The sequence below is a fragment of the Arvicola amphibius genome, chromosome 12, assembly GCF_903992535.2.
Source record: "Arvicola amphibius chromosome 12, mArvAmp1.2, whole genome shotgun sequence".
Lineage (NCBI taxonomy): Eukaryota > Metazoa > Chordata > Mammalia > Rodentia > Cricetidae > Arvicola > Arvicola amphibius.
In genome coordinates, this window is record NC_052058.2 from 13,949,604 (window position 1) to 13,973,970 (window position 24,367).

Below are 24,367 nucleotides of genomic sequence, written 5' to 3' on the forward strand. Positions count from 1 at the left end.
GTGTTCTACATATTAATCTTCTGTTGCATGAAGCACCAGCAAAAAGCTTCCTCCCATTCTGAGGTCATCACTTAGCTCTGCAGCACAGAACTGCAATTTGACACCCTCCCGTGTCAGTTTTTGCTGTTGTTTCCCGAGCTATATATTCAGTTCCATGACTTGTGTCTTCTTCGTGAATCTGTAGGCACCATCGAGTAGCACACCCTCAAGACCCAACCTACAGAAGGTCAACGCCGGCTGCTACTCCGGGCTAATCTAGAATAGTGTTTATTACCTGCTATAAAATAAGGAGTGGAGGTTGGTGAAGTCAAGCCTGCCTTGTAGTCGGAGATCGGGAGTCTCAAGGTCCCTTCCTTGAGCAAAGTACTAGTAGTCTTATCTTAATCAGAGTGTAAGAGAACAATTCAAATTTCACTTTAGAGCTGTTACTTTGTTCCCCGCTATAACTTCACTTGGGTTTATTGGAAGATATTGCGTCCCCAGAAACTTCACCTGGTAGCAGCCTAAAATTGAAGAGAGTATTAGAATGCATATGTTTATCCAATGAATATACACTCATGAGAAAGCTGATTGTAATTAGAGCCAGGGAGAGACCAACAACGCTAACTAATAATCCAGGTGAATGGTAGCCGCAGCCTGTATTCTGTACGGCGTTGCCAGTATCACTGGACCTGAGCCTTGGAACTGTTATGAAATGAAATCAGGACACAGCTCTGCCATACTGTGACAGTTGCTGTGACAGCTGAACACCACTGAGTAACTAACAGGTGCCCAGAGCATCCAGTTTTGACGCAGCTGACTAAGGCATGGCTTAGGAAGCGGGCGGGACGGAGTGGGACAGTGGGAGCTGTTATCACGTCACCTAGAGTGGCACGCGGTTTTCAATTATGAATTATTTCTGAAATTTCAACATAACGTTTTCAGGTTGCCGTTTCTCCACACATAACCCAAAACTCCACCAAAAGAGAAGCCTGCTGGGCAAAGTTGGCATGGGCCATCCTAACACCCTAGGTCCCCGAGTCCCTTCCTTTAGATGGAGGGCCAGCGGTGATCTCTTGGCACCCGGCCTCCGGGTCATTGAAGTTCAGTTTGCTGTCTGAAGTCCAGAGTCATAACTGCCCTGGATACACACAGATCAGCTGAGTCACTGGGCTGTGCAAGTGTACAAAGGAGAGTGGGTGGACGCTCGCACTCGGTCTGCCCTACCTCTCCCAAGGGCTCGGGATGCTACCGTGTGCAGAGCTCCACAGGTCTGCTGCTTGACGAGGAATCAGAGCCAGCATTGAGTCCTTGTGGACAGCCAGGCACGCTGGGATAGCCCTGCCCAGAAGAGGAAATCAGGCACTGCTGTCCCCAGGGAAAGCAACAGCGGTGTTTTGGTCGCCACCTGCTGCAATCAGGTAGGGGGCTGATTGTCAAGATCCTTGGACAAGCCGGTCATCTTTCCTGCTGCCCCTTCTTGCTGCTTTCCTGATGACGTCATGCAAAATTTGCTCATTTGCTTCCAGGACCTGCTCAGCTGGGTTCAAAAAACAGCGACTGTCTGCACAGGCTGTGGTGCAGGGTGCTAGGGACCGCGGCAGGAGCCGAGACCGGCACAGTCTCACCTCCTGGTAACAGGATCTGTTATGGTTTTAGCCTCGGGCGGGGGGAACTGCATACACCTGCCCAGTCTGCCAGGGCACTTATTCCCTGTGTCCCCCATAGTCCCTACATCTACCCTACCTTCCATGACAAGAGGCTCCAGAGGATACTGTGCACCTTCTCCGAGAGTAAGGTTTCTGACAGGGAGGAGGTGGCTTTCCTTTTAAAAAAAAGGAAACAAGAAAGAAACCTGTGCAACAATCTATTCTTCCTTCCCTTCCTTCCTTCTTTCCCTTCCCTCCTTCCCTCCCTCCCTCCCTCCTTTCTATTCCTCCCTCCCTCCTTCCCTTCCTCTCTCCCTTCCCTTCCTTCCTCTCTTTCTTCCCTCCTTCCCTCCTTTCTTCCTTTCTTTTTTTCTTTCTTCCTTTCATTCAACATTCTTTTCTTAATCCACTAAAGTCGGACGGGCCTGTCTGTGCCCATCCCTGGTCTGTTTTAATTAAGGAATGCTGGTCTTGCCACCTGACTGATTAAGAACATGTCTCCTGGGGACAGGCACTGAGGGTGAGGAAAGGAAAGCCCTGTCGGGCTGAGAATGGCTCACTCCCCAGCATGCCCCCATGCAGCCCTCTGGCGGGACCAGCAAAGCCTGCTTCTGGTACTGTAAGGCTCCCCGGAAACTTTGTCACAGAGACTCTGATTCCCACAGAACTGAGAAGGGAAATGTGTGGGAAAGTTTACATCTGTGTTCACAGGGCGAGGCTCTGGAAGCTGGCTGAAGTGAGGGCTACACAAGTGAGAATCATGTCGATCTTGAAAGCCACAGCAGTATCTGAGGTGGGGTGGGGAGTCTGAGCAGAGAGGAGCTGGCCATGGAGGGGGTTGAATCTGTGTGGCAGCGGTGTGGTACCTAGTGACGGATGGGTGTGAGGGAAGAAACAGGTGGACTCCAGGGCTGATGACGGGCTTGGGGAGGTTGGTAAGGTCACTGTCCAGACATAATCAGTTTCCACGTGTGAGTTCCCATACATGCCAGGAAGCAGGTGCCCAATACCTAGCCACAGTGCGGCAGAATCCCTCTGCACACTCGTGTATTCAGGAACGGCACCTTAAAGATTATCAGCTTTAAGAGACTCTCTATAGCGGTATCCTGGGGCCTCTGCAAACACCCAGAAAGAGCCTGACGCACAGACAGGATGCTTTCCTGCCTACACTTCCACTGCCTGGAGTGGCCCTGCGCCCATCTGGTCCCCTCTATGACCAGTCATCTCACTGCTCCTACACGCATTGCCTCCTATGAAACCTCCTCTGCCACTGTCCCGAGGACATGGTTCATGTTCCAGCCTACTTCCTCCAGCATAGCCGTGCTGGCTGCTCCCTGGGAAAAGGGAAGCTGAGGAGCCAGGCCACAGTCTGGGCTGAGCCTTCCTCCTATTGGTCTGCAGAAACCAAGTTCTTTTCCTCTCTGATGGGGGGGGGGGGGAAATGCAGAGGCATCAAATGGGGATTAACACATAACCTGATTTTCTGAACTTTAATGGGCCATGAGTAGCCACAGAAATTCGAGAAGTGGTTGCATTGGGCCCAGGGGAGGGTGGAACATGGAGCAACCATATAGGTGGCTACACTGGGCATGAGTCTACTCCAACTGGATTAAACATTTGAAGGGTATGTGCTTTCTGTTTCAATAAAGCTGTTGGAAATACACAGAGATGATACGGGGGCCAAAGATGGGCTTCCTAACGCTTTATCAACAACTGGACTCCGTCTCCCAGAACCTTTGAGGACGGACAACCCTCTAGAGAGATGGAGCAAGGAGCCCAGTCAGCTCCACTCAGACCCAGGCCCTGCTGTCAGGCCCATACAGTGGGTAGTCCTTCATCTCCCAGGGATCTAGGTAGACAGAAAGCCTTCCTAGCAGGAGCAAAAGGCTCCTCAGAGGTCCCAGGCCTCAGAATGTGCCCCAGGGACCCATCCAAGGCTGTGTCAAAGTCACCATGCTCGTTTCCCCAGGATAGTTCATGGTTTTCGTGATACAGTGGGAATGGGGTGAATTTACCTAACTTCTCATTGGCTTCCAACTTTTCTAAACACAATTTCAGGATTGTAGGCCTAAATTAAACTGAACGCATGGTCCATGCCTACTGTCCTGGGTCCTAGGGAAACTGAGGCAGGAAGTCGGCTGGAGCTCAACAGTCTGTGGCCTCCTGTGGGTCATAGTCAGAATCCCCCCAGGATAATTACAAAAAGCAGAGTCTGAAGGCTACTGTTTATTTAAAACAACAGAGCCCAGCACTGGGAACACACGAATCATAAACCATGCACATAGTAAAAGAGGCTGGAACAAAGGGATGTTTTAAAAAGGCAGAATACGGAATGTGGAAATGAAGAAACAGAGGAAGAGTTCTGGCCTAGTGTGGTTAAGAATGTGGATTGTAGCCACAGCCACAGCAATTAAGACAAAGCAAAGCAAACAAAAGAAACTAAAAGACACATGGCAGAGGCTGTTTTTTTTACAAATGATCCTTGACCGTGGTGATCGGTAAGGACAGAGGCTTCTCTCTGGGATGGGGTGCAGAGCCACTGTGCTGACACCTTGAAGAAGCACTTCTATGTGAGGCTGTGGTGGCCGTGTGTGAACCTAGGGTGTGGCAGTCTTTTGTGACAGCTACCACCAAGCGATCACGTAGAAGAATCTTCCTCATGAACTCTGGGGTTCATGTGAAAAAACAACAGCGGAAACAAGAAGCATGGCTTTCAGCTGGATGGTGGCGCACGCCTTTAACCCCAGCACTCGAGAGGCAGGTATACTCTGTGCGTTCAAGACCAGCCTGATCTACAGAGTGAGTTCCAAGATAGCCAAAGCTACACAGAGCAATCCTGTCTCAGAAAGAAGGAAAAAATGCCTTTTGCTCTGTCATTATTGACATTTTTCTTACAGGACAAATGTGAAAGCCAGGAGTTCGTGGGGCAGGTGCCAGGGAGCAGCCCATTGGCAGCTGGAGTCTCTGGCCTACTTAGTCCTGGCCAAGTCACTCTTCTTGTTGTACCCATAATCTTGAAAAGGAAATATACCCAACCCAACAAGAAGTCCAACCAGTGCTCAGAGACTCCTTTTCAACTGTGCATTGGAAGCCCTGCTAATGCTCAGGGAATTCAGCCTGGAAACAAATTGGCCACCTTGTATGTAGAATGTTGTGATGTGATCCTACACAAGCTTCCATCTGCAGGTGGCCGTGAAGGTCTTACCTCACGAGAATTTTTGAGCAATGAAGCAAATGTTGCAGAGGCAGAAAATGAAGGCTTTTGGTTACCTCTATGCTGCAATGTGGGTTTTTTGTTTTGTTTTGTTTTTTAAGTTTTTTGTTTTTTGTTTTGTTTTGTTTTGGTAATTGCTAATCACAGGGCTGAAGAACTTGGTTACACTGCCTTTAACAAGACTTGGGAAGCTCTCAAGATCATTCCTTCAAGGAAGTTTGTCAAATGTTTGCTCTCTTCTAATGAGAGAAGGGGCCTCTGATGAGCAAGTTTAAAAGCACAGCTTCAACATACCTAAGTTCAACTGACCGCTCTCTGTACTGTCTAGGAGGAACAGGTCTGGACAGGCTTTACAACTACGTTCTAGTAACCTTGAGGCAGGGACCTTCGGCTAGTTATTTCTATGTAACTTCATGCCTGCTAAGCAGGCGTATTAGTGAATCTCTTTTTGTCAAATTTAATTAATGCTACAGCTTGCTATCTCTCTTTTCCCATTCAGTCTCACAGAGTCATGTGGCTGGAACTCCTCCTGGCCTCAGTGCTGGGCCTTGTCATCTACCGGATTGTCTCCCGGGACAAGGAGGAAACCTTACCACTCGGAGATGGCTGGTGGGGCCCAGGGTCGAAGTCCTCAGCCAGAGAAGATGAGAGCATCCGACCTTTCAAGGTGGAAACATCAGATGAGGAGATCCAGGTGAGACGCCCTTTCTCAGGCAGGAGCAAAAGCCGAGAGGTAGCCCTGTTGGGGCTCCACTCTGATGTGGATGAAGGCAGGGGTGGGAAAGAACTTGGGGACAGACCTTCAGTGACCCTTTATCTGTCCAGCCTTCTTCTCAAGCAAGATAGAGACTACTCCCTAGAAAGATGTTAGGGTTAGGATTAGGGCTTAGGGTTAGGGCTTAGGGTTAGGGTTAGGGTTTAGGGTTTAGGGTTAGGGTTAGGCTTAGGGTTAGGGCTTAGGGTTAGGGTTAGATGTTTATCTTCTCCTGTTGTTCCCAGCCTTAACCTGAGGCCAGGATGGGTCGGGAAGACTGCCAGGGAGTCGTCTTGCCCACAAGTCACAGGAAGTCAGCTCCCCTTGCCCAACCCAAAGGATGGAGCTTGAGATAGCTTGAAGGGAAAAGAGAACAGATGCTCTAAATTCCTTGTGGCACTTTCACTGACAGAGTGAGGAAATGCCCCTAAGTAATGCAACAGCTTGGAAATCACAAGGTTAGCCATAGGTAGGCTGTTACTGTGTGCTGGGTTCTCCTGGGCCCATCAAGCTGCCCAGTGCGGTGCGTTGTCTCAGCTCACAGAGGATAAAAATGAAGTTGAAAATGGTGTAGCCATGAGTCCCAGGAGAACGAGAGGAATTGTCATAAATCAGCTGCAATTCCAAGGTCACTTCTGCAGAACCCCAAAGTCAAAATAAGCAGACCAGTAGGGACAGAGAGCAAAGGAAAGAGCCTCCCGGAAGGGCCTGGGGCATAGTCTAACATGGTCTTGCCCATCCTTTTATCCATCCTAAGTAGTTGAGCACCCACAAGGTGCAGGCGCTCTATGGAATGCATAGGAGAAGACAGACACACACCCCCCATACAGCTTCATGCACACACTCAGCATTGGCAGATGAGTAAGGAATACATGGTGTTAAGATCTGGAGACTCACAGATTAGTAAGAATCAGCGTCATCAGACACACTAACTGAAGATCACTAAAGTTCTGGAGAAAGGGACCAAGAACTAGGAGGCTGAGGACAGAAGCTGGGCTTTGAAGATGGCAAGCCTGTGCGGGAGAGGCCAGAGCCCAGGGGAAGTCTCTGGTGATGCCTGAGCTGTTCTATGACCTGAAATGAGCATGCCCAGATGGACTGCTGGATTGTTAGCCTGATTCACACCCAGGACTTGTCTCCTCAATGGTCCATTTTATCTCACTGGGTTAGGGTGAGTTGTTCAACTGTTAGCAAGTGCTGGCACATCGTGGCTCACAGGCCAGATGTAGCCTGTGACCTTTTCCTGCACTGGCCACTGTCAAAAACGACTTTTGTAATCTTGAAATCAGTGTGGACAAAAGGCAAAAAAAAAAAAAAAAAAAAAAAACTAGAAATTGGAGGTATGTAATTATTGTTTGAGCTTCAGTCATGGATGTAAGCTTGAAGGAGCACGGCCTCATTGACTATGCGGGGCTCATCTGTGGCCACGGCCCCACTGCTCATGCGGGGCTCATCTGTGGCCACGGCCCCACTGCTCATGCGGAGGTCATATGTGGCCACGGCCTTATTGCTCATTCAGGGGTTATCCGTGGCAGCTCCTTTGCTTCAGGGAGAAAGTGAAGGACCTGCATTTTGCAAAGCCTAGTAATTTTGTTCTGTGGCTATTGACAAAGTTTAGCAACTCCTGCTCTACACAAGGCTTGGTGAATTAAAAGCGAGTATTGGAGCTGGGCAGTGGTGGTGCACATGTTTAATCCCAGCACTGGGAAGGCAGAGGCATGCGGATCTCTATGAGTTCAAGGCCAGCCTGGTCTAGAGTGTGTGCCCAATACAGCCAAGGCTAAAGAGAAACCCTGCCTCAAGAAAACAAAACAAAGTGAGAATTGTTGACACACCTAAGGAATGAGAAGACGTCTGGAAGGGAGCTGGAAGGGAGAACGGATCATGTGTGGCCTGAGCAGTCTTCCAGTCTCTCCTTGCATCTCCCATCCCACCGATAGATGAAAGGGAATTTGAAGTCCACAGGGAGAACCCATAAGTCTCTCGGGGATCCAGTGACATCCATGGGCCCTATGTGGCCCCTCCACGGTGTCCATTTGTGGCTGCAGGATTCACTCTGAGTTGTGGCCTCAAGCTTTCTCCTGCCTCTGCCCATTCACCCTGGCTTCTTCACTGCAGGACTTACACCAGAGGATCGATAGGTTCCGGCCATCCCCACCTTTGGAGGGCAGTCACTTCCACTATGGCTTCAACGCCAGCTACCTGAAGAAAGTGGTGTCCTACTGGAGGAACGAGTTTGACTGGAGGAAGCAGGTGGAGATCCTCAACCAGTACCCTCACTTCAAGACCAAGATTGAAGGTGAGTTTGCAGAAGCCCAGCCGGGCCTAGGGGTGTGTGAGTCACAGGGGCAGCCTTCCTGTGTGAGATGAGTGACCCAGTTGAATTGTTATTTTCCTCAATGCTCAACATAAAACCTGACAAAAACAAGTGAAGTATCACTGGGTTTGTTTTCCTCATGGTTTGAGGGTACAATCTATCATGGATGGGAAGCCACTGCAGCAAGGAAGTAATGTCATACTGGATCTGTAGTCAGGAAGCAGCAAAAAGGAATGTGAGCTCCTCATTTTCTCCTATCTTCTGTATTGTCTTTTGGCCATCCCATGCTGCCCATATTCAGGGCGGGTCTTCTCGCTTCTCAAGCCTCTGTGGAAACACCCTCACACGGATCTCCCATGTGAGCCCCAAACCAACCAAGCTGGCAATAAAGATCACAGCTGTAACCCCAGAAGTGTGGGGTCAGGGGGTGGAGATCCTTGGGGGCTCCCAGCCCAAGCAAAATAACATATGTTTTTTGTTTGTTTGTTTGTTTTTTTGGTTTTTCGAGACAGGGTTTCTCTGTAGCTTTGGAGCCTGTCCTGGAACTAGCTCTTGTAGACCAGGCTGGTCTCGAACTCACAGAGATCCGCCTGCCTCTGCCTCCCGAGTGCTGGGATTAAAGGCGTGTGCCACCACCGCCCGGCAACATATGTTTTAAGTTCAGTGGTAGACCTTGTCTTAACGGAATAAAGCAGAGTATTACAGAAGGACTTCTGATGTCCTCCCTGGCCTCTGCACACATGCGCACACACTCACACACTTGTACACACACACACAAACACACACACACACACATGTTTAAGAAAAGAAGGGTTTATTTCAGCTAACAGTTCAAGGGTGCCGGCCATCACGATGACGTCATGGTGGGAGGAGCATAAAGAAACCATTCTCCTGCAGCTGCAGTCAGGAGCACAGAGCAATGAATTCTTGTGCTCAGCTGGCTTTCTTCTTTCCATTCAGTCCAGTAACCTAGTCCGGGGCCTGGTGCTGCCCACATTAATGACGGGACTTCCCACCTGAAGCTAATCTAGATAACCCCTCACGGATTTGCCCAAAGACTTGTCTGCTAGACGATTTCTATCCCACCAAGTCAAAAATTCACAGCCGCAGACCCTACAGGCAATCAGATATCGAAACACTTAAGAAAAGCCAGGGCCACTGTGCAAGCTTTTCAAATTCACAGAACCTGACGTCAGGACAAGTGGCCCATGGAGGAGGAGGAAGCAGGTCAGGCAATGCCCAGGATGGCACTAAGCAGTCCTTCTCTTTCAGGGAACACAACTTTCACTCACTGGCTACCTAGTAACCATGGTTACTAGAGTGTTGCAGAACAAAGCCTGTTCAGGGTATAAATGCTCAAAGAGAATAGTCCTGGCCTTCGGTTCAAGTTGGACAGTAGCGGGCTAAGACAATCCTGTGTGATCTGGTAGGACTGGCAGCCTGCGCTGGGCCTGGTGTTTGCAGGATGCTCTGCTGGCCTGGGTTTGTGGTTCTCTGAGCCATCTATAGTTATTTGGTGGCCTCAGTGCCCAGGAGCCTCCACTGCAGCAGGCCCCTCCTTCCCTCACCCCGACTGTGCTCTGTCCCCAGGGCTGGACATCCACTTCATCCACGTGAAGCCTCCCCAGCTGCCCTCAGGCCGCACCCCAAAGCCCTTGCTGATGGTACACGGCTGGCCCGGCTCCTTCTATGAGTTCTACAAGATCATCCCGCTGCTGACTGACCCCAAGGCCCATGGCCTGAGTGACGAGCACGTGTTTGAAGTCATCTGCCCCTCCATTCCTGGCTATGGCTTCTCAGAGGCATCTAGCAAGAAAGGTACAAGGTGCTGGAGGGTGGCACATGCCAGGCTGTGCCTCATATAACCAAGATGCCACGGTGTTCTCCTTCTAAGATGAAGCAGGGAAGCTAGAGAGTCTGACAGACATTTTAGGTTCTACATAGCCAGTTCTTTAGGGGCATGAGCCAAGGCAACAGACATGGCTACCTAGCACTGCTCAGGTGTGGACTCTTGCATTTGCTGCTCAGGGGCAGCTCCATACCTGGGCCATGCCCTGCTCTAGGCCAACATGGCTAATAAAGTCCCTGTGCAGGGTATCCTGCAAACTACAGTGACTAGCCAAGCTCTGCACACACCTTCCTGCCTGAATCAGCACCCTATCCTGAGGAAGGCAGCTCTCACCCTTTCCCTGTGTCCGGGGAAAGTGTCCTTGCAGCTCTAATATTCCTTCTAGCTTTCTGTGGGCCTCTGTTTTCTCAGCTTGGAGGGAGGCTGGTCTAGGGCACTTGCAGGCACCCGAGTGCTCTGAAGGCGTCCTCATGACTCCCCTGTCTGTGCCCTTCACACTCAGGCTTCAATACGGTGGCCACCGCCAGGATCTTCTACAAGCTGATGTCGCGACTGGGCTTCCAGAAATTCTACATTCAAGGCGGGGACTGGGGGTCCCTCATCTGCACCAACATGGCCCAGATGGTTCCCAAGTGAGTTGATGTGGTCATCCAGGCATGGTACAGCCTCGCTAGGATCTGTGTATGTACACCATCTACACAGGACACAGGGCTGTTCACCCTAGGCCCTCTCCAGAAGGAGATTGGGAGCTCCCTCTAAGCCAAGTCCTCCATGGTGCCGAAGAGGGGTATCTGAGAATAGCATACACTGGTCCCACCCTCCTCTGGGGGGGTAACACAAGAGTAGTGGCCCTTAGACAGGCACCCAGGCTAACCACAGTGAGGAGAGATACAGGTGACATCCATGCTTGTCCAACCTTCTGACACCGCAATCTGATATCACTCACCGTGTACTGAGTGGCATTCATACCTTTCCTGGTACACACATGGTCCATGAGCTGCAAGCTGGACACACCTGATTGACCTTCCTGGTTGGCAGACTCCAAAACTGCCCTGGCAAGAACTCTCTAGAAACTGTCCTTTCCCGCCCCTCCCCTCCAAGTCCATGCATTCCCACTGGGACAGATTGATGAAGGAGGCCGGCTTGTGCTCTTCAGTTCTGTGGCCTGTCCCTGTCCTCCTCCATCTCCCCTCCAAGTCCTCCATAGCAGGCAAAAATCACCCATGCCCATTTCTCGGTCCACAGCCACGTGAAAGGCCTACACCTGAATATAGCTTTCATGACAAAAAATATCTACAACCTGACCCCACTCCTGGGCCAGCGCTTTGGGAGATTTCTTGGCTACACTGAGAGGGATATCGAGCTGCTGTACCCCTTCAAGGAAAAGGTTTTCAATAGCATCGTGAGGGAGAGTGGCTACCTACACATCCAGGCCACCAAGCCAGACACTGTGGGTAAGTACACTCAGGAGAGGGAAACCGGTTCCTCTTAGGAACACTGCTCACAGAACGAAAGCAAGGACCTCCGAACAGAGACTGCATTCTCTATGGAGGCAGGTTCCCAAGGTCCCACATGCTTTCCAGATTCCCAGGATAATCCAAACACCTCCACTAATGTAATTCATCGTGGGCTCAAGGGGCTGAGATTGCTCATCCTCAGCCTGATTTTTAGTCCTCTACAAGGAGTAAAGAGAAAGGGTTTGGGGCTTAAGTCTAAGGGTTCAACAGCTATGGGTGCCACAGGGACTAGAAGTCTCAGTCAACTCTGAGATGAGGGCTAGCCACCATTTTTGTTCCCTGGTTCTATTCACAGACAGCTTGTTTTAAAACCTGCTTGCCAGGCAGTGGTGGTGCACTGCCCTTCAGAGGAAGGTGGATCTTTTTAAGTTCAAGGTCAGCCTGGTCTTCCGAGTGAGTTCCGGGACAGTCAAGACTGTTACACAGAGAAACCCTGCCAGGAAAACGACAACTTGAAAAGCTGGCAGTTTTACCAGGATCAGTGAGCAGGTCCCAGTACATCTAACTCATTTATTCTCAGGAAACCAGTAAAGTGTTATCAGCAAAGGCAGACAGGAGCACAAACCAGTTTCCTTTCTTTCCTTTTTGGTTTTTCAAGACAAAGTTTCTCTGGATAGCCCTGACTGTCCTGGAACTCACTCTGTAGACCAGGCTCACCTCAGACTCACAGAGACCCACCTGCCCCTGCCTCCTGGGTGATTAAAGGCATGCGCCACCACTGCCCAGCTTACAGACCAGTTTTTTAAGGACTGCAAAGTTCATCTACAGATTGGTAAATAAAGATCCCTAGAAAATGCCTTTGTCCGTCTCTACAGACAAGAATCATTTGCACTGCTCTGGCTTTTCTGTAATCTATAGAGCCATGAAGCAACTTAATAACAAGGGTAAATGGAACCTTAAAGCAGCGGGTTCTCAGTCTGTTGGTTGTGACCCCTTCGACAAACCTCTGTCTCCAAAAAATATTTACATTACAGTTCATGATAGTAGCAAAATTACAGTTACGGAGTGCAATGCAAATAATTTTATGGTTGGGGGGCACCACAGCATGGGGAATTGTATTAAGGAGTTTCAGCATTAGGAAGGTTGAGAATTACTGCCCTAAAGGAGTGGAGGACTGGGAAGGATTCTCTGGATGTTCCCCTAGTTCACTTAAGACACCCGAGAATTGTTGGACCCATTTTTGGGCATCTCACAGTTCCTACAGCAACAGAACATTCCAGATACTAACACATGCTATGGTCAAAGCCTTGTGTTTGGTTTGGTCTGGGGCTTTTGCTGGTTGTTTGTTCAGGGTCTATTATTTTGGTTTTGTCCGGTTGGTTTGGTGCTAAGGATCAATGAAAAGTCTTCAGTAGGTATCATGCCACTAAGCTCCACCCCAGGGCCCTAGAGTTTTAACCTCTGGAATGTTATTTGGTCTCAGTCATGTGTCAATATTTATAATTGATTTTCCTCTTAGATACTTTTAGATTGTTTCTCTTCTTTTCTTTTCCGTTCCTTCTATCTTTCTTTTTTTTTTTTTTTTGAGACAGGGTTTCTCTGCAGCTTTTTTAGAGCCTGGCCTGGAACTAGCTCTTGTAGACCAGGCTGGCCTCGAACTCACAGAGATCCGCCTGCCTCTGCCTCCCGAGTGCTGGGATTAAAGGCGTGCGCCACCACCGCCCGGCCCTTCTATCTTTCTTTTGTGTGTGTATGTATGCACGTATGTATGTATGTATGTATGTATGTATATATGCATGTATGTATGTGCCTGAGTGTATACATGTGCACAGTGTGTAGGAATCCTCAAAGGTCAGAAAAGGGTATTCAGTCCCCTGGAACTGGAGTAACAGGTAGTTGTGAGCTGCCATGTGGGTACCGGGAACTGAACCCAGGTCCTCTGCAAGAGCTCTTAACCATTAAGCCATATCTCCTGGTTTTCATTTTAAGTATAAAATTCTCATCTTTATAGAAACAGCATTGTAAGTTGGGTGAATGGCGGGGGTTTTGGACATTTGTGAAGCCCTGGGTTCAAGGCTCAATACCACAGAAAATGTGTGTATGTATGTATGTTTGCTTGTGTGTATGTGTGTGTGAACCCATGCATGTGTGTACATGTGTGTGAGTGAGAAAGAGAGAGAGACAGAGAGAGACAGAGACAGAGGGGGGAGGAGAGAGAGAGAGAGAGAGAGAGAGAGAGAGAGAGAGAGAGAGAGAGATCTCTTGGACCTCAAGAAATTCAGTCCAGGTGATCATGGGGAGGATTGGATCCACTCAGCGGATGATGTTACAAGGGCTCTAGATGTGGGACGTGTGGCAGGGCTGTGCTGGAGACAGGGCTTCTGCTTATTACAACGCTGATCCAGCCACACACCTCCGTCCTGGAGTCATACTCTCTGGCACCAGGCTCGAATCCCTCCCTTGCTCCTTCCCATCCAGGCTGTGCTCTGAACGACTCGCCCGTGGGCCTGGCTGCCTACATCTTAGAAAAGTTCTCCACCTGGACCAACCCAGAATACCGTGACCTGGAGGATGGAGGCCTGGAGAGGTGAGGCCCCACGGCCCTGCTGCAAGGACCCAGTCCCCAGGCTCTGCCTCTCCCTGCCCATCATTCATCCCTGATCAAGGCCTCTATAGAGGGCCAGCAAGCTCCCCTGTCTTTGGTGTCCTACACATCCTACCACCCCACTAGTGACCAGAGAGACCCTGTGTGGAGGATGGAGAGGTGGAGGCACCCACAGAACAAGTGTCTAGTTGAATAGGTTAGTGACACAGGACTCAGAACTCAGCAGCTCCCCCTACAGGCAAGGAGAGTCTCCAGGACAGTGAGCGACCCTCCCAAGGCAGCATCTCATCACCTAAATTTTCCCTATTTTCCATTTCATAGAAATATTTCTGTAATGTCCCCTTAGCCCTCAACACTCCAGAATGTCCCTGCCCTACTCCACTAGTGAAAGCAGGGCAGAGGTAAATCAAAGCATGCTTCAGAGAATGGAAAGATCATTGGGCAAAAGGACGTGGGAAGTCACGGAAAGCAGCAAACTCCTCCTAGGGTTGCTCTCAGTCCATAGCTGCTGATAATCAGTTAAATCACGACCTGGAGCTGAGCTGAGGGCCAGGTAGGGAGAGCAGCCTGTGTATTGTGGTCCAGGTGTGAGGAGCAGGGACAGGCACCATGGGAAGAGAGAGCCAGGGCAGCTGAGGTTGAGGGGACAAGGAAGACACAGAACCAGGGTTTCTGGTCCAGATATCAATGACTGGAAATGGCACATTTCAAGCTAAAGAATGGAGAGTAAGAGGAAGGAACTTGTAGGTAGGACTATGAGGACCCCTGAGCCTTTTTCATGTAAACACATATGCTCATGCATGAGAGTGTTCGTGCACATGTGAGAGGCTGTGAGTATGCATGCCTAAGAGCCAGCACAGGTGTGTATATGCATATGTGTACACAGGTAAGTGTACAACTCTGAGTGTGTAAGTATATTAGTAACCACAGGTATGTGAGTGTATAAGCCCTTAACCACTGTGTATATATGTGTGCATGTGTGCGTGTGCATAGGTGTGAATGTGCAGGCCCCTGAAAACTGTGACTAGGTAGATGGGTGTTTGTGCATTCATGTGTGTACTGGCATGAATGTCAAATGGTCATCTCAGCATAGACAGTAATATCATTCTTGGCATGGTTGTGATGAGGGGCAGGGCCTGGACCCAGACATGTAGAGCTCAGGGGAGGGGTCTTTAGAGCCAAGTTCAACCTACATAGAAAAAAAATCTGAAGGTCAGCACCCAGGGAAGCTGCAAAGTTTTGCTAACCACAGAGAAGGGAGAAAAGGGAAAGGAGAGACAAACAGGCAGGAAGACTGGGGAGACAAAACCCAGTAAGAGGCCCCTTTCTCTGGGTCTGGGCAGCAGGGACGATTTCTGAATACAGGATTGAGAAAGGTTTCAGGGGAGCTTGCGGGCAAGTGACCAGAGCATGGATGTTGGGCAGGCTGGGAACAGGAGGACCCTAGCGATATTGTGAGCCCCTAGGCTGTATGTGAAGAGTCCGGGGAGACTATGACTGACAGTGTGGGGCCAACAAGGCAGATAGGGGAGCCCAGAAAAGACCTAGAAACCAAGACGGATGGTTGACATGGCTATCTGGTCAGCCAAGATGTCCTCACAGAGGGTGGCAAGAAAAGAGGGAAGGGTGGGTACCAGCCTGCTAGGAAGAACCAGTTTGGGAACTTCAAAAGTGACAGTAGCTAGGATTGGGTTTTCCAGAGGGGCAGGGAGAACACGTGGGGGCTTTGGACCACTGGAAGGCTGAACAGCAGATAACAGCAGGGTTAAGGCTCTAAGGTCAGGCAACATCACGGGAGCAGTGGCAGCATCCACAGTAGACAGCCTAAGACCAGAGCAGGGGCCCTTCAGAAAGCTCCTGGGAACCTCTGGGGTTGTGACCCTGCCAAAGCCACATCCTTCAGTGACAACCGGGATTCGTCAGCCCCTCACTGAGCTCCTGGGAATAAGGGCTTCCCCTTGTTGTCTTCCTCCTTTCCTTTCATGACCTAATACAAAACCTGATCCCCAAGGCGATAAGGTTTGGGCTCTCAGGCTATCCCCACCTCCAGCCCTGTGGTGTTTGCCAAGCTAACCTGTCTACACACCCTCCCACCATTTTGTTCTTCTTTCAAGACACAATCAAGGTCTTGACAAGATCAAGGTGTCAAGATCACCTCCTAGAGATGTCTTCCCTGTTACCCAACCCAGGCAAAACATGTCCCCAAGTCCTTGTCTTTCCTCTCCTCTACCAAGGGACAGTGAACTCAAAAGGAAGGGAGTGTGTTGTGGCTCGTGATTTCAGAGATTCCAGCTGTGGTATCTGGCTGTTTCTGGGTCAACGGTGAGGCAGAGCCACAGAGCAGACACAGCCTAAGAACAGGCCCCCAGCACCCTGCAGGCTTCAGCCAGACTCCTCTTGACTATCACCTCCCAAATGTCATCAAATTGGGATGCCATTTTTAGAGCTGTCTATTCATGAGGTCAGAGCCCTCAGGATTCAATCACTCCCCCCCAAAGCTTTATATCAGTTTCTGGACCTTTTGTGGGGTACCTCCTATCCAAATCATCACACTGATTGGCCTGCTATCGAAGCAAGGGACCCATGTTTTCTATATGCTTTACTTTGATGTCCCTCATATCTTCCAAGCATTACTCATTCTACTTTTACCAAAGGAGAAACTGAGACATGGGCATAGCGAACGAGTGTGAGTCCCAGGGCTCTTTAGTACTAGGGCCAAGACTACCTGGGTCCCTTGACTCTTGGTTCATTACCTAGAGCCAGTTTGTATGCCGGCTCCTGAGGAATACCCAGGAGACCAGCCTCTCCCTGCTGCCAGGGGTTTCAAATCCCTTAGCATCCTAAGAGAGGGAAATCCATTACTCTGAGAAACCTGGGATCTTGAACTGGGGGCGGGAGAATGGTCGCTGGAGAGTAGGCAGTGCTAGCCGCGCCCTGGAAAATCCAGGAGGAAGGAGAAGGTAGAAGTTGTGGTGTGCACCCCTGGGCTCATCTGGTGGTGAGACAGGTGAGAAACTTAGAACTTGGGGTCTGCCATGGTCAGCACTCTGCATTAGCTATCCACCTAGAAACAGGACCTTGACCCAGTCGGCCTATGGAAAAAAAAATGACACGGGTCATTTGAGGGAAGTCAGATAGGCAAGGACCCTGGCACTGAGCCTGGGCATCCTGTGTGCTTTCCCAGGAAGTTCTCCCTGGAAGATCTGCTGACCAACATCATGATCTACTGGACCACAGGAACCATTGTCTCCTCCCAGCGCTTCTACAAGGAGAACCTGGGCCAGGGCGTCATGGTCCATAGGCATGAAGGGTAAGCCTGGCTGAGCAGGGAGAGAGGATTCTGGGGCTGGGGCTGGTAACGGATTGGCCTTTAATCCATAGAAGATAAGACAGCAGATGTTCTCTGGATCCTGCTCTGCTGGGACAGAGGTATTAGGGTTTACAACATCTACACTGAGATGCTCAGGTGACAGCAAAGGAACAGGAAAGTGGGTATTTAGAAGCTCACATGACCTGTTACATGGTCCTCCCTGGCAGAGAGCATCCTTAGTAAGTAGAAGCAGAGGCTGTAGTGAATGGCTGACTGATTCCTGAGTTTGTTCTTGTCATTATGGGTCCACATGGCCTCCCTCAGCCCTGAGGCCCTGGCCTTGCCCATGGGACATAAGAGCAGCCTTAATCCACAGCAACCCCTCTTACCCGCAGGATGAAGGTCTTGGTGCCCACCGGCTATGCTGCCTTCCCTTGTGAGCTACTGCATGCTCCAGAAAAGTGGGTGAAGGTCAAGTACCCCAAGCTCATCTCCTATTCCTACATGGAGCGTGGGGGCCACTTTGCTGCCTTTGAAGAGCCCAAGCTTCTGGCCCAGGACATCCGCAAGTTCGTGTCCCTCGCTGAGCTGCAGTGATGCCCTTGGGGACCAACCACAGCCTCAGCAGCCGCCCTGGCACCTCCCCTGGCTCCCTTAAGAAAGACGCCCCCTTTTGAAGAAATGAGCTTAAGATTTTGTGCCCTGCAGGCTCTGGGAGCCTGGGTGTGCTCCTCCACATCTTACCACCCCTTAGGTCACGGACCTTAAAACATGTGGTCACTTTAAGACCCAGGTGCCCCCAAGTGCCCCAGCTCTGGGAAGATCTAGCCACGCCTCCCCCAGAGAAGGGTATGGTGGTATTTTGTTTGTGCTTTAATAATAAAGTTTGCCTGAAGATCAGAGTGCAAAGCAGCCATACTAATCAGCCATACAGGCCAGGCAGTAGAGGCACACACCTTTAATCCCAGCAACCACACTAGTCAGCCATAGAGGGCGGTGGTGGTGCACACCTTTAATCCCAGCACTAGAGCAGAATATAAAACAGGAGGAGACAGGAGCTCTGGGTGTCGGTCTACAGTCAGGATGAGGACAGGATCACCCAGCCTTGGTAGAGGTAAGAACTCTCTAGTGCTTGGCTGCTTTGCTTTTCTGATCTTCAACTTGAACCCCAATATCTGTCTTTGGGTTTTTATTATTCATGCTATAAAAGGGAGAAGGAGAGCTAACAATTGCTCTGTCCTCAAAGTCTCCCCTCCACCTCGCAGCTGTGGGCAAGCCACTGCTGCCCCCTAGACTCAAGGCAACTTTGAATTGTGTTTTCATGTTTACGTAGTACCTTCCTGGCCCCCTGGCTCCTAGCAGGTAAGATGGATCGCCAGGTGTGGAGCCTTCCCCACTTGCCAAGAACTCCTTTTGTCCCACACCTCAGAGGCTCTCTGCCTTGCTCCCTCTCTTTAAGACCCCCCCTTGTAGGTCACAATGCTCCTAATAAAGCTTTTCTGGAACAGAGTTCCCTTCAGCACCTGTCTCTCACACCTGTCTGTGACACCTGCCGTTGACACCTATGGCATCTTTCCTAAAATTTACCTGACATGCTATGGACCTGTGTTAAGCAATATAGCCTTGGTGACAAATGATTTTACAAACAACATCCTCTACTCCAACCCAGATGGGGCCCTCCTCCCAGAGGCGAGCTCACACTTCTGCCCGTGTACTTTTGTGCCTACTGGGCCATGTGAAACAGCCCAGACTGGTAAGGGCAGCAAAGACAGCCTGAAATAACCACTGACTGGGGCCACCCTGAACCAAGCAGCCCCCAGAGTAGTGCTGGCACCATCCAGACACTTACAGAGATCAAGAAAAGACAGTGTGGCCGACTAGCTCAAGTGAAAGGGCCCTGTTAGGCAAGGGCCACAAGAAAAAGGGATGGGCAGATCCTGCCTGGTCCCTGTGATAAGGAACTGAGACAGGACCAAGTGGTTTGTTTCTGATCTACCACAGCTCTGCCCTAGCCCACACCTTCACCCAACCTTGGATGACTAAGTCCCCCAATCCCCATGTGTGTCTTGCTTGCCACACCTCTTCTTCTCCATGTGGACCCTGGGCCTCCACCTGTCCCCTGTAGCCCAATCCCAGATCCCACTCTAGAAAAAGAAAGAGCTGCCCAAAACAGAAGAAATAGAGGGGCACCCTCTTCTCTCTGTGTCTGCCACTCTGTCCTCCTAACGTCCCTTGACGACGCCCCTCCCATTTTGGACAGAGCAGACACATCAGGTAGAGGCTAGATGAAGCCTACATGGACATGGAAAGCCACACATTAACCTGGAAGAGGCATAAGGAATGAGATCTTACCACCAACCGAGTGGCCACTTTATTAATGGTTCTCAGTGTCCCTGCCTACTGCAGGGTGACCCCAGTCACAGGATCTCAGGCAACATGATACAAAAACCCAGAGGTACAGCAGGTGTGAAGGTGGCCACATAGCCAGTGGGCAAGTGCATGCTGCCTGCTGCTGGCAGCAAGGACAAGATGCTTCCTGGTCCCTACAGCCGTCCACTTTTCCCTGAGAAGGGGCTGCAGGCTTGGGAAGCATTGTAGGACCCCCCCCCCCCATGGGCTCTGTCTCTGACCCAACTGCTGCAGGGTCGCTGGTCATTAGCTATGCATCCGCTTACAGAAGGCTAAGCAGCGTTCCCGGGTTTTCCTGGACACATCTCCCCATCAATCAGTGGTCTCTAAATCTGATCATTCTGATCAAAATTCCAACACACGATCATGACAACAAACCACTGGGGACATCATCCCACCTTCAGAACTGTACCCTTGCGGTGGGTGGAGGAAGAAATGTGCACATCCTCATCTGGCCACATGAGGGAGAGAGCTGCAGGTGTTCCCCACACTAGAACCAGAAAAGCAGCCTACAGATGGCGCTTAGGAACAGCAGCCCTACCGTATACCCTCAGCCATGGGCCTGAGCCCCCATGACCTGCTGGTTCCCTCCTCTCACGAAACAGAAGCTTGAAAACAGGAAAGCACTCAAGAGCCTGTCTGGGCTCCAGTCCCTCCTGAGTGCCCTGAGCCAGTCAGACCAGCAGCTTGCCCACTCTCAGGATTCCTGGTAAGCATCAGCCAGGCTGTCACTAAGATTCTGAGCCACAGGCTGCCCAGTAAGAGTCCCACTGATGTTACGGATGGCACCGTACGTCTGCTGCTGCTGCGGGGATAATGCCGTCTTCTCAGAGGCCAAACCGTTCAGAATCCGAGGCACGTAGGGCTGTTGGCAGATTCGAGAGTTAGGTCTTGCTTGGAAGATGGCAGGTCTGATACCCCACATCCTGGTCATGCCCCACATTACCCCTTTCCGCCAGTGGGTGGATGCATATCAAGAAATAGCAAAAAAGAAAAAGAAAAGAAGGAGGAAAGAGAAATAGCATTCACATGGGGGCATCTGGACCCTAAGTAAGCCAACTGTGTATTTCTCAGCAGCCAGAGCAAAATGGAAAGCAGTCTACAGCCCAGTTCTTCTGATAATACGAAGAAAAAAGAGTGACTTCCTCTGGTTCTCAGAGAAACATCCTTCCTGCTGCTGAACTCTGGGTGACTGTCTCAGCTTATTTGGGAACCAGGATGTCTGTAGAGATACGTGTCTGTCAGTTATGCAAGTTATGCAACCTCACAGGCCCAGGCTGGAAATGAAGGATTTTTCACTTCACCCAGACTGCTCTCCTTGCTGGCTGGCAGAGGCAAGGGTGTCTCTGGGTAATTATGCTACCAAATACCTTCTTTCTAGGGGTTTATCCAAGGACAGACCTTAAGAGGAGTCTTTAGCCACTAGAAGGACCAAGACTGAAGAGGCCACCAGTGTCCCACCCTCACACCTGTTAGGATGGCCAGACGTTACCATTCTACCATCTGGGGCTCAAGGGCCACGCGCTACCCTGATGTAGCACCCTGGAGGACAGAGGCAGGGAAAACCAGAAAGAAGGGGGCCTTTCCAACTTGGCAGCCTCTTCTGGAAAAGGTGCCCTAAGCATTTGCTGAGCTCAAAGGGGCACAAGTCTGCTGTCTCCCGTAGCTGTCCCAGGCTCTCACACAGGCACTCGAATAACCAGTGACAGAGCTGCAGCCACAGGACCTCCGGATACAGCGACGCTGAAGGTCCAACTCTCCAGGCAGTGGGGCTGAGAGAGGGCAAGCGAGCAGGGCACTGTGGCCCACAGAAAGAAGGACATCCACTGGGTAGGTAAGCCTCAGTGGCCAAGGCAGCTTCCTGCGTGCAGGTACAGCAGCATCCTGGCTGACTATAGAGTCCTTTCAATTGACATTAGCTCAAAACTAGCCTGGCAACTGACCTGGGATCTCTTTTTAGTTAGCGCTATGCCAGTGCATTCCTATGGCTTCTCTGGATGGGGCCTTACAACCAGAGGGAGAAAAGACAGCCACCATAGGGACAGAAACACAGATCGCTTACTGTGAATGATGGGGGCACGTGGGCCTCTGTTTCGCTTCCTCGGTCACTTGACGATTCTTCTGTCTGTGGACAACAGCAGAGACACAATAACAAACAGAACTGGTCTCTCTGAACAAAGGTCCCCCAAACAAACAGACTAGTAACCAGTAGAATAATGGGACCAGCCAGCACCAGACTCCCAAAGCAGCTCAACTGAGGGATGGGGACAGGGGCCAGGAATAGGGGAGGGAGGGAAGTCACATCACATGAGCCGGAGAGGGCTGGTCACATGGGGAGGGAGGAAGAAGAGGGAGCCGCTGCTGTCCTCAGAGTTGCCTGAGGCATGGCAGGCAGCAGGTGGGTACCTTGTAGTTCCAGGGGCTCAGGTGCTTGAAGCATCCAAAGCAAGTGTAGAGCAGGCAGGCCAGGATGGTGAGCAGCACCACCAGGAAGGTGAACAGAGTGGAGGGGGCCGTCAGACCTGGGAACACAGGTGCAGCCTTGAGGCAGGGGACTGCCTGTCATGCTTGCTCTGTCGAGGAAGGGGCCAGGCCTGGTGTCTAAACTGTGGGTGACTGCTCCCTAGCCCCCACCACCACCCCTCACTCCAACAGTCAGAAAGGAATCCCCACAGCCAAGAGCACACAGGGTATAGGACCCACATGCTGGCTAGAATCATCCCTAGTCAGCTTTTGGACACTGGGACACCAAGTAAATGGTCATTTGATAGTGGGATTGCTGGGACAGCTGCCCCAAGACTCTGGAGCCTAGGGCTGGACAGGGCAGGGACTCCCTAGGGGTGACTGTAGAGCTCATATCCTCTGGCTCAGTCTCCACCCCCCACCGAACCGGTACTGGATCTGTCTGCTCTATGGGGATTTCTGGAGCTATGCCACACCTGACCTAGCTCAGTAGCCAGGTTGCCAACACCATACCAACCAGCCCTCACCCAGAAGCACCACGTTCCACCATACTGATGCTGTGAAACTGGCTGGTATGCATGTGGGAATGAGGGCCACGAGCAGAATGCCCTTACCCAGACGAAGGAAGGAGAAAAAGAAAAGCCAGAAGAGGCAGAGGATGGGAGCTGCTAAGGCCTGGTTCACAGCAGCAAAATGAATCCTCTTCTCCAGCTTGGCCGGGAGGTAAGCGAAATACAGGTTGTGCCGGTCCACCAGATGCTTGAGCAGGATGTAGATGAGACCTGCAAAAGAGGGGTTCTGAGCTAGAGGTCGTGCTGGGCCACAATCCCAGCACGGGAGGCAGAGGCAGGCAGATCTCTGTGAATTTGAGACCTGCCTGGTCCACATAGTGAGTTCCAGGACAGCCAGAGCTATACAGTGAGACCCTGTCTCAAAAAATAAATAATTAAGGCTGGGTGGTGGTAGCGCACGCCTTTAATCCCTGCACTTGGAAGCAAAGGCATGAGGATCTCTGTGAGTTCGAGGACAGCCTAGTCTACAAGAGCTAGTCAGGACAGGCTTTTATTTTATTTTATTTAATCTATTTATGTGAATGTGTATGTGTGTATATAAAACCAAGGAGATGAAAGAGATCAACTCTCTGATGCTGGAGTTTCAGGCAGTAAACTGACAGATGTGTGTGCTGGGAATCAAACTCAGATTCTATGCAAGGACAGTATGTGCTCTTAACCACTGAGTCATTTAGCCACCTAGCCCTTAATTAATTAAATAATTAAATTATATTAAAAGGAGTCAGTCAAGGCAGCACAAACAGCTACAACCCCAGTGTTTGGGAGGTTGAAGCAGAGGATCCCAAGTTTGAAGCCAATCTGTGCAACAACATAGCAAGACTTTGTCTTTATAAAATATATAATCTATATAATGATGATGGTGATAAAAATAATAATAATGAAAATCATGACTGAGGAGCTAGCTCAGTACATAAGGTGCCTACCGCAAGCGTGAGGGCCTGAGATCAGATTTGGCACTGAGGTAAACACTGGGCACCAAGGTAAACACTGGACACACATCTGTAACCACAGCACTGGGAAGAGGAAGCAGAGCTAGACTGCTCCCCAGAGCTAGCCGGCCTACCAGTCAAAGAGCTCTGTGTTCATCCATAGTGGAGAGCAACAAAGAGATCTGAGAGTAGGCATAGTGACTCACACCTGCAGTCCAGCACAGGAGGCAGAGGCTCAGAAGAGCAGATCTTTGGGAGTTGAGCCAATCTAGTCTACATAGAGTCTACAACACTACAAAGGGAGACCCTGTGCTTAAAAAAATCAAGGAAAGAAAGGAACGAAGGGAGGAAGGAAGGAATCCAATACCTATCTTTGCCCTAGACACCAAGTGCATGGACACCCAAACTCACCCATGCACACAAAATACACACACACATACAAATCAAAAAATATACCATGATACACCAGAATAGAAACTCACGCCAGACATGATAAGAGAGTAACTACAAGATGTCACTCTGCTGGGAATCCACTGTGACCTGGTGGTAGCAATCAGGGAGGTGTGAAAGAGTCAGCTGTCCACGAACCCTGAGACCGATGCCAGGGCCACTTACCAAATGGCACGATGATGGGGCAGGTGATGCTGTAGGCCATGATGACGGTGAAGACACACAGCGTCCATGCATACATGGCTCCGAACTCGTATTCAAAGGCTTGGTTCTAGGAAAGAAAGGGTTAAGGCACTCTAGGTGGGTTCTGTCCCCAAACATCCTTCTATGTACCAAGCATGGGAGATGGGAGGTTTCCAATAGGGTTGGGTAATATGCTGTAAATGCCATTGTTTTTTTTGTTGTTGTTG

The 24,367-nt window shown here is 50.4% G+C and overlaps 2 protein-coding genes across 4 annotated transcripts in view; one reads left to right on the forward strand and one right to left on the reverse strand.

Annotated features, from left to right (window-relative positions):
• Nucleotides 1–1,139: 1,139 nt before the first annotated feature.
• LOC119827559 (epoxide hydrolase 1-like) lies at nucleotides 1,140–18,036 on the forward strand. The gene is made up of 9 exons (XM_038349338.1): nucleotides 1,140–1,400; nucleotides 5,342–5,536; nucleotides 7,715–7,895; nucleotides 9,504–9,731; nucleotides 10,265–10,394; nucleotides 11,008–11,216; nucleotides 13,698–13,806; nucleotides 17,009–17,134; nucleotides 17,530–18,036. Exons 2-9 carry the CDS (start codon nucleotides 5,354–5,356, stop codon nucleotides 17,729–17,731), a joined length of 1,368 nt encoding a protein of 455 aa, XP_038205266.1. The 5' UTR covers nucleotides 1,140–1,400; nucleotides 5,342–5,353; the 3' UTR covers nucleotides 17,732–18,036.
• A 1,439-nt stretch (nucleotides 18,037–19,475) lies between these two features.
• The window catches only part of Tmem63a (transmembrane protein 63A), a 37,266-nt gene continuing 32,374 nt past the window's right edge, over nucleotides 19,476–24,367 (reverse strand). For all 3 annotated transcript variants that reach the window (XM_038348982.1, XM_038348983.1, XM_038348984.1), the window contains 5 exons: nucleotides 24,123–24,228; nucleotides 22,621–22,788; nucleotides 21,950–22,065; nucleotides 21,606–21,668; nucleotides 19,476–20,408 (listed from right to left, as the gene is read on the reverse strand). In XM_038348982.1, the coding sequence (XP_038204910.1) occupies nucleotides 20,241–20,408; nucleotides 21,606–21,668; nucleotides 21,950–22,065; nucleotides 22,621–22,788; nucleotides 24,123–24,228 (621 nt within the window). In that variant the 3' untranslated portion in view covers nucleotides 19,476–20,240. The remainder of the gene's footprint in view (nucleotides 20,409–21,605; nucleotides 21,669–21,949; nucleotides 22,066–22,620; nucleotides 22,789–24,122; nucleotides 24,229–24,367) is intronic.

Coding starts and splice junctions, on each gene's coding strand:
- LOC119827559 (XM_038349338.1), top strand. CDS start 5,354: ATGTGGCTGGAACTCCTCCTGGCCTCAGTGCTGGGCCTTGTCATCTAC. Junction 7,896..9,503: donor CTTCAAGACCAAGATTGAAG/GTGAGTTTGCAG, acceptor CTCTGTCCCCAG/GGCTGGACATCCACTTCATC. Junction 11,217..13,697: donor CACCAAGCCAGACACTGTGG/GTAAGTACACTC, acceptor CTTCCCATCCAG/GCTGTGCTCTGAACGACTCG.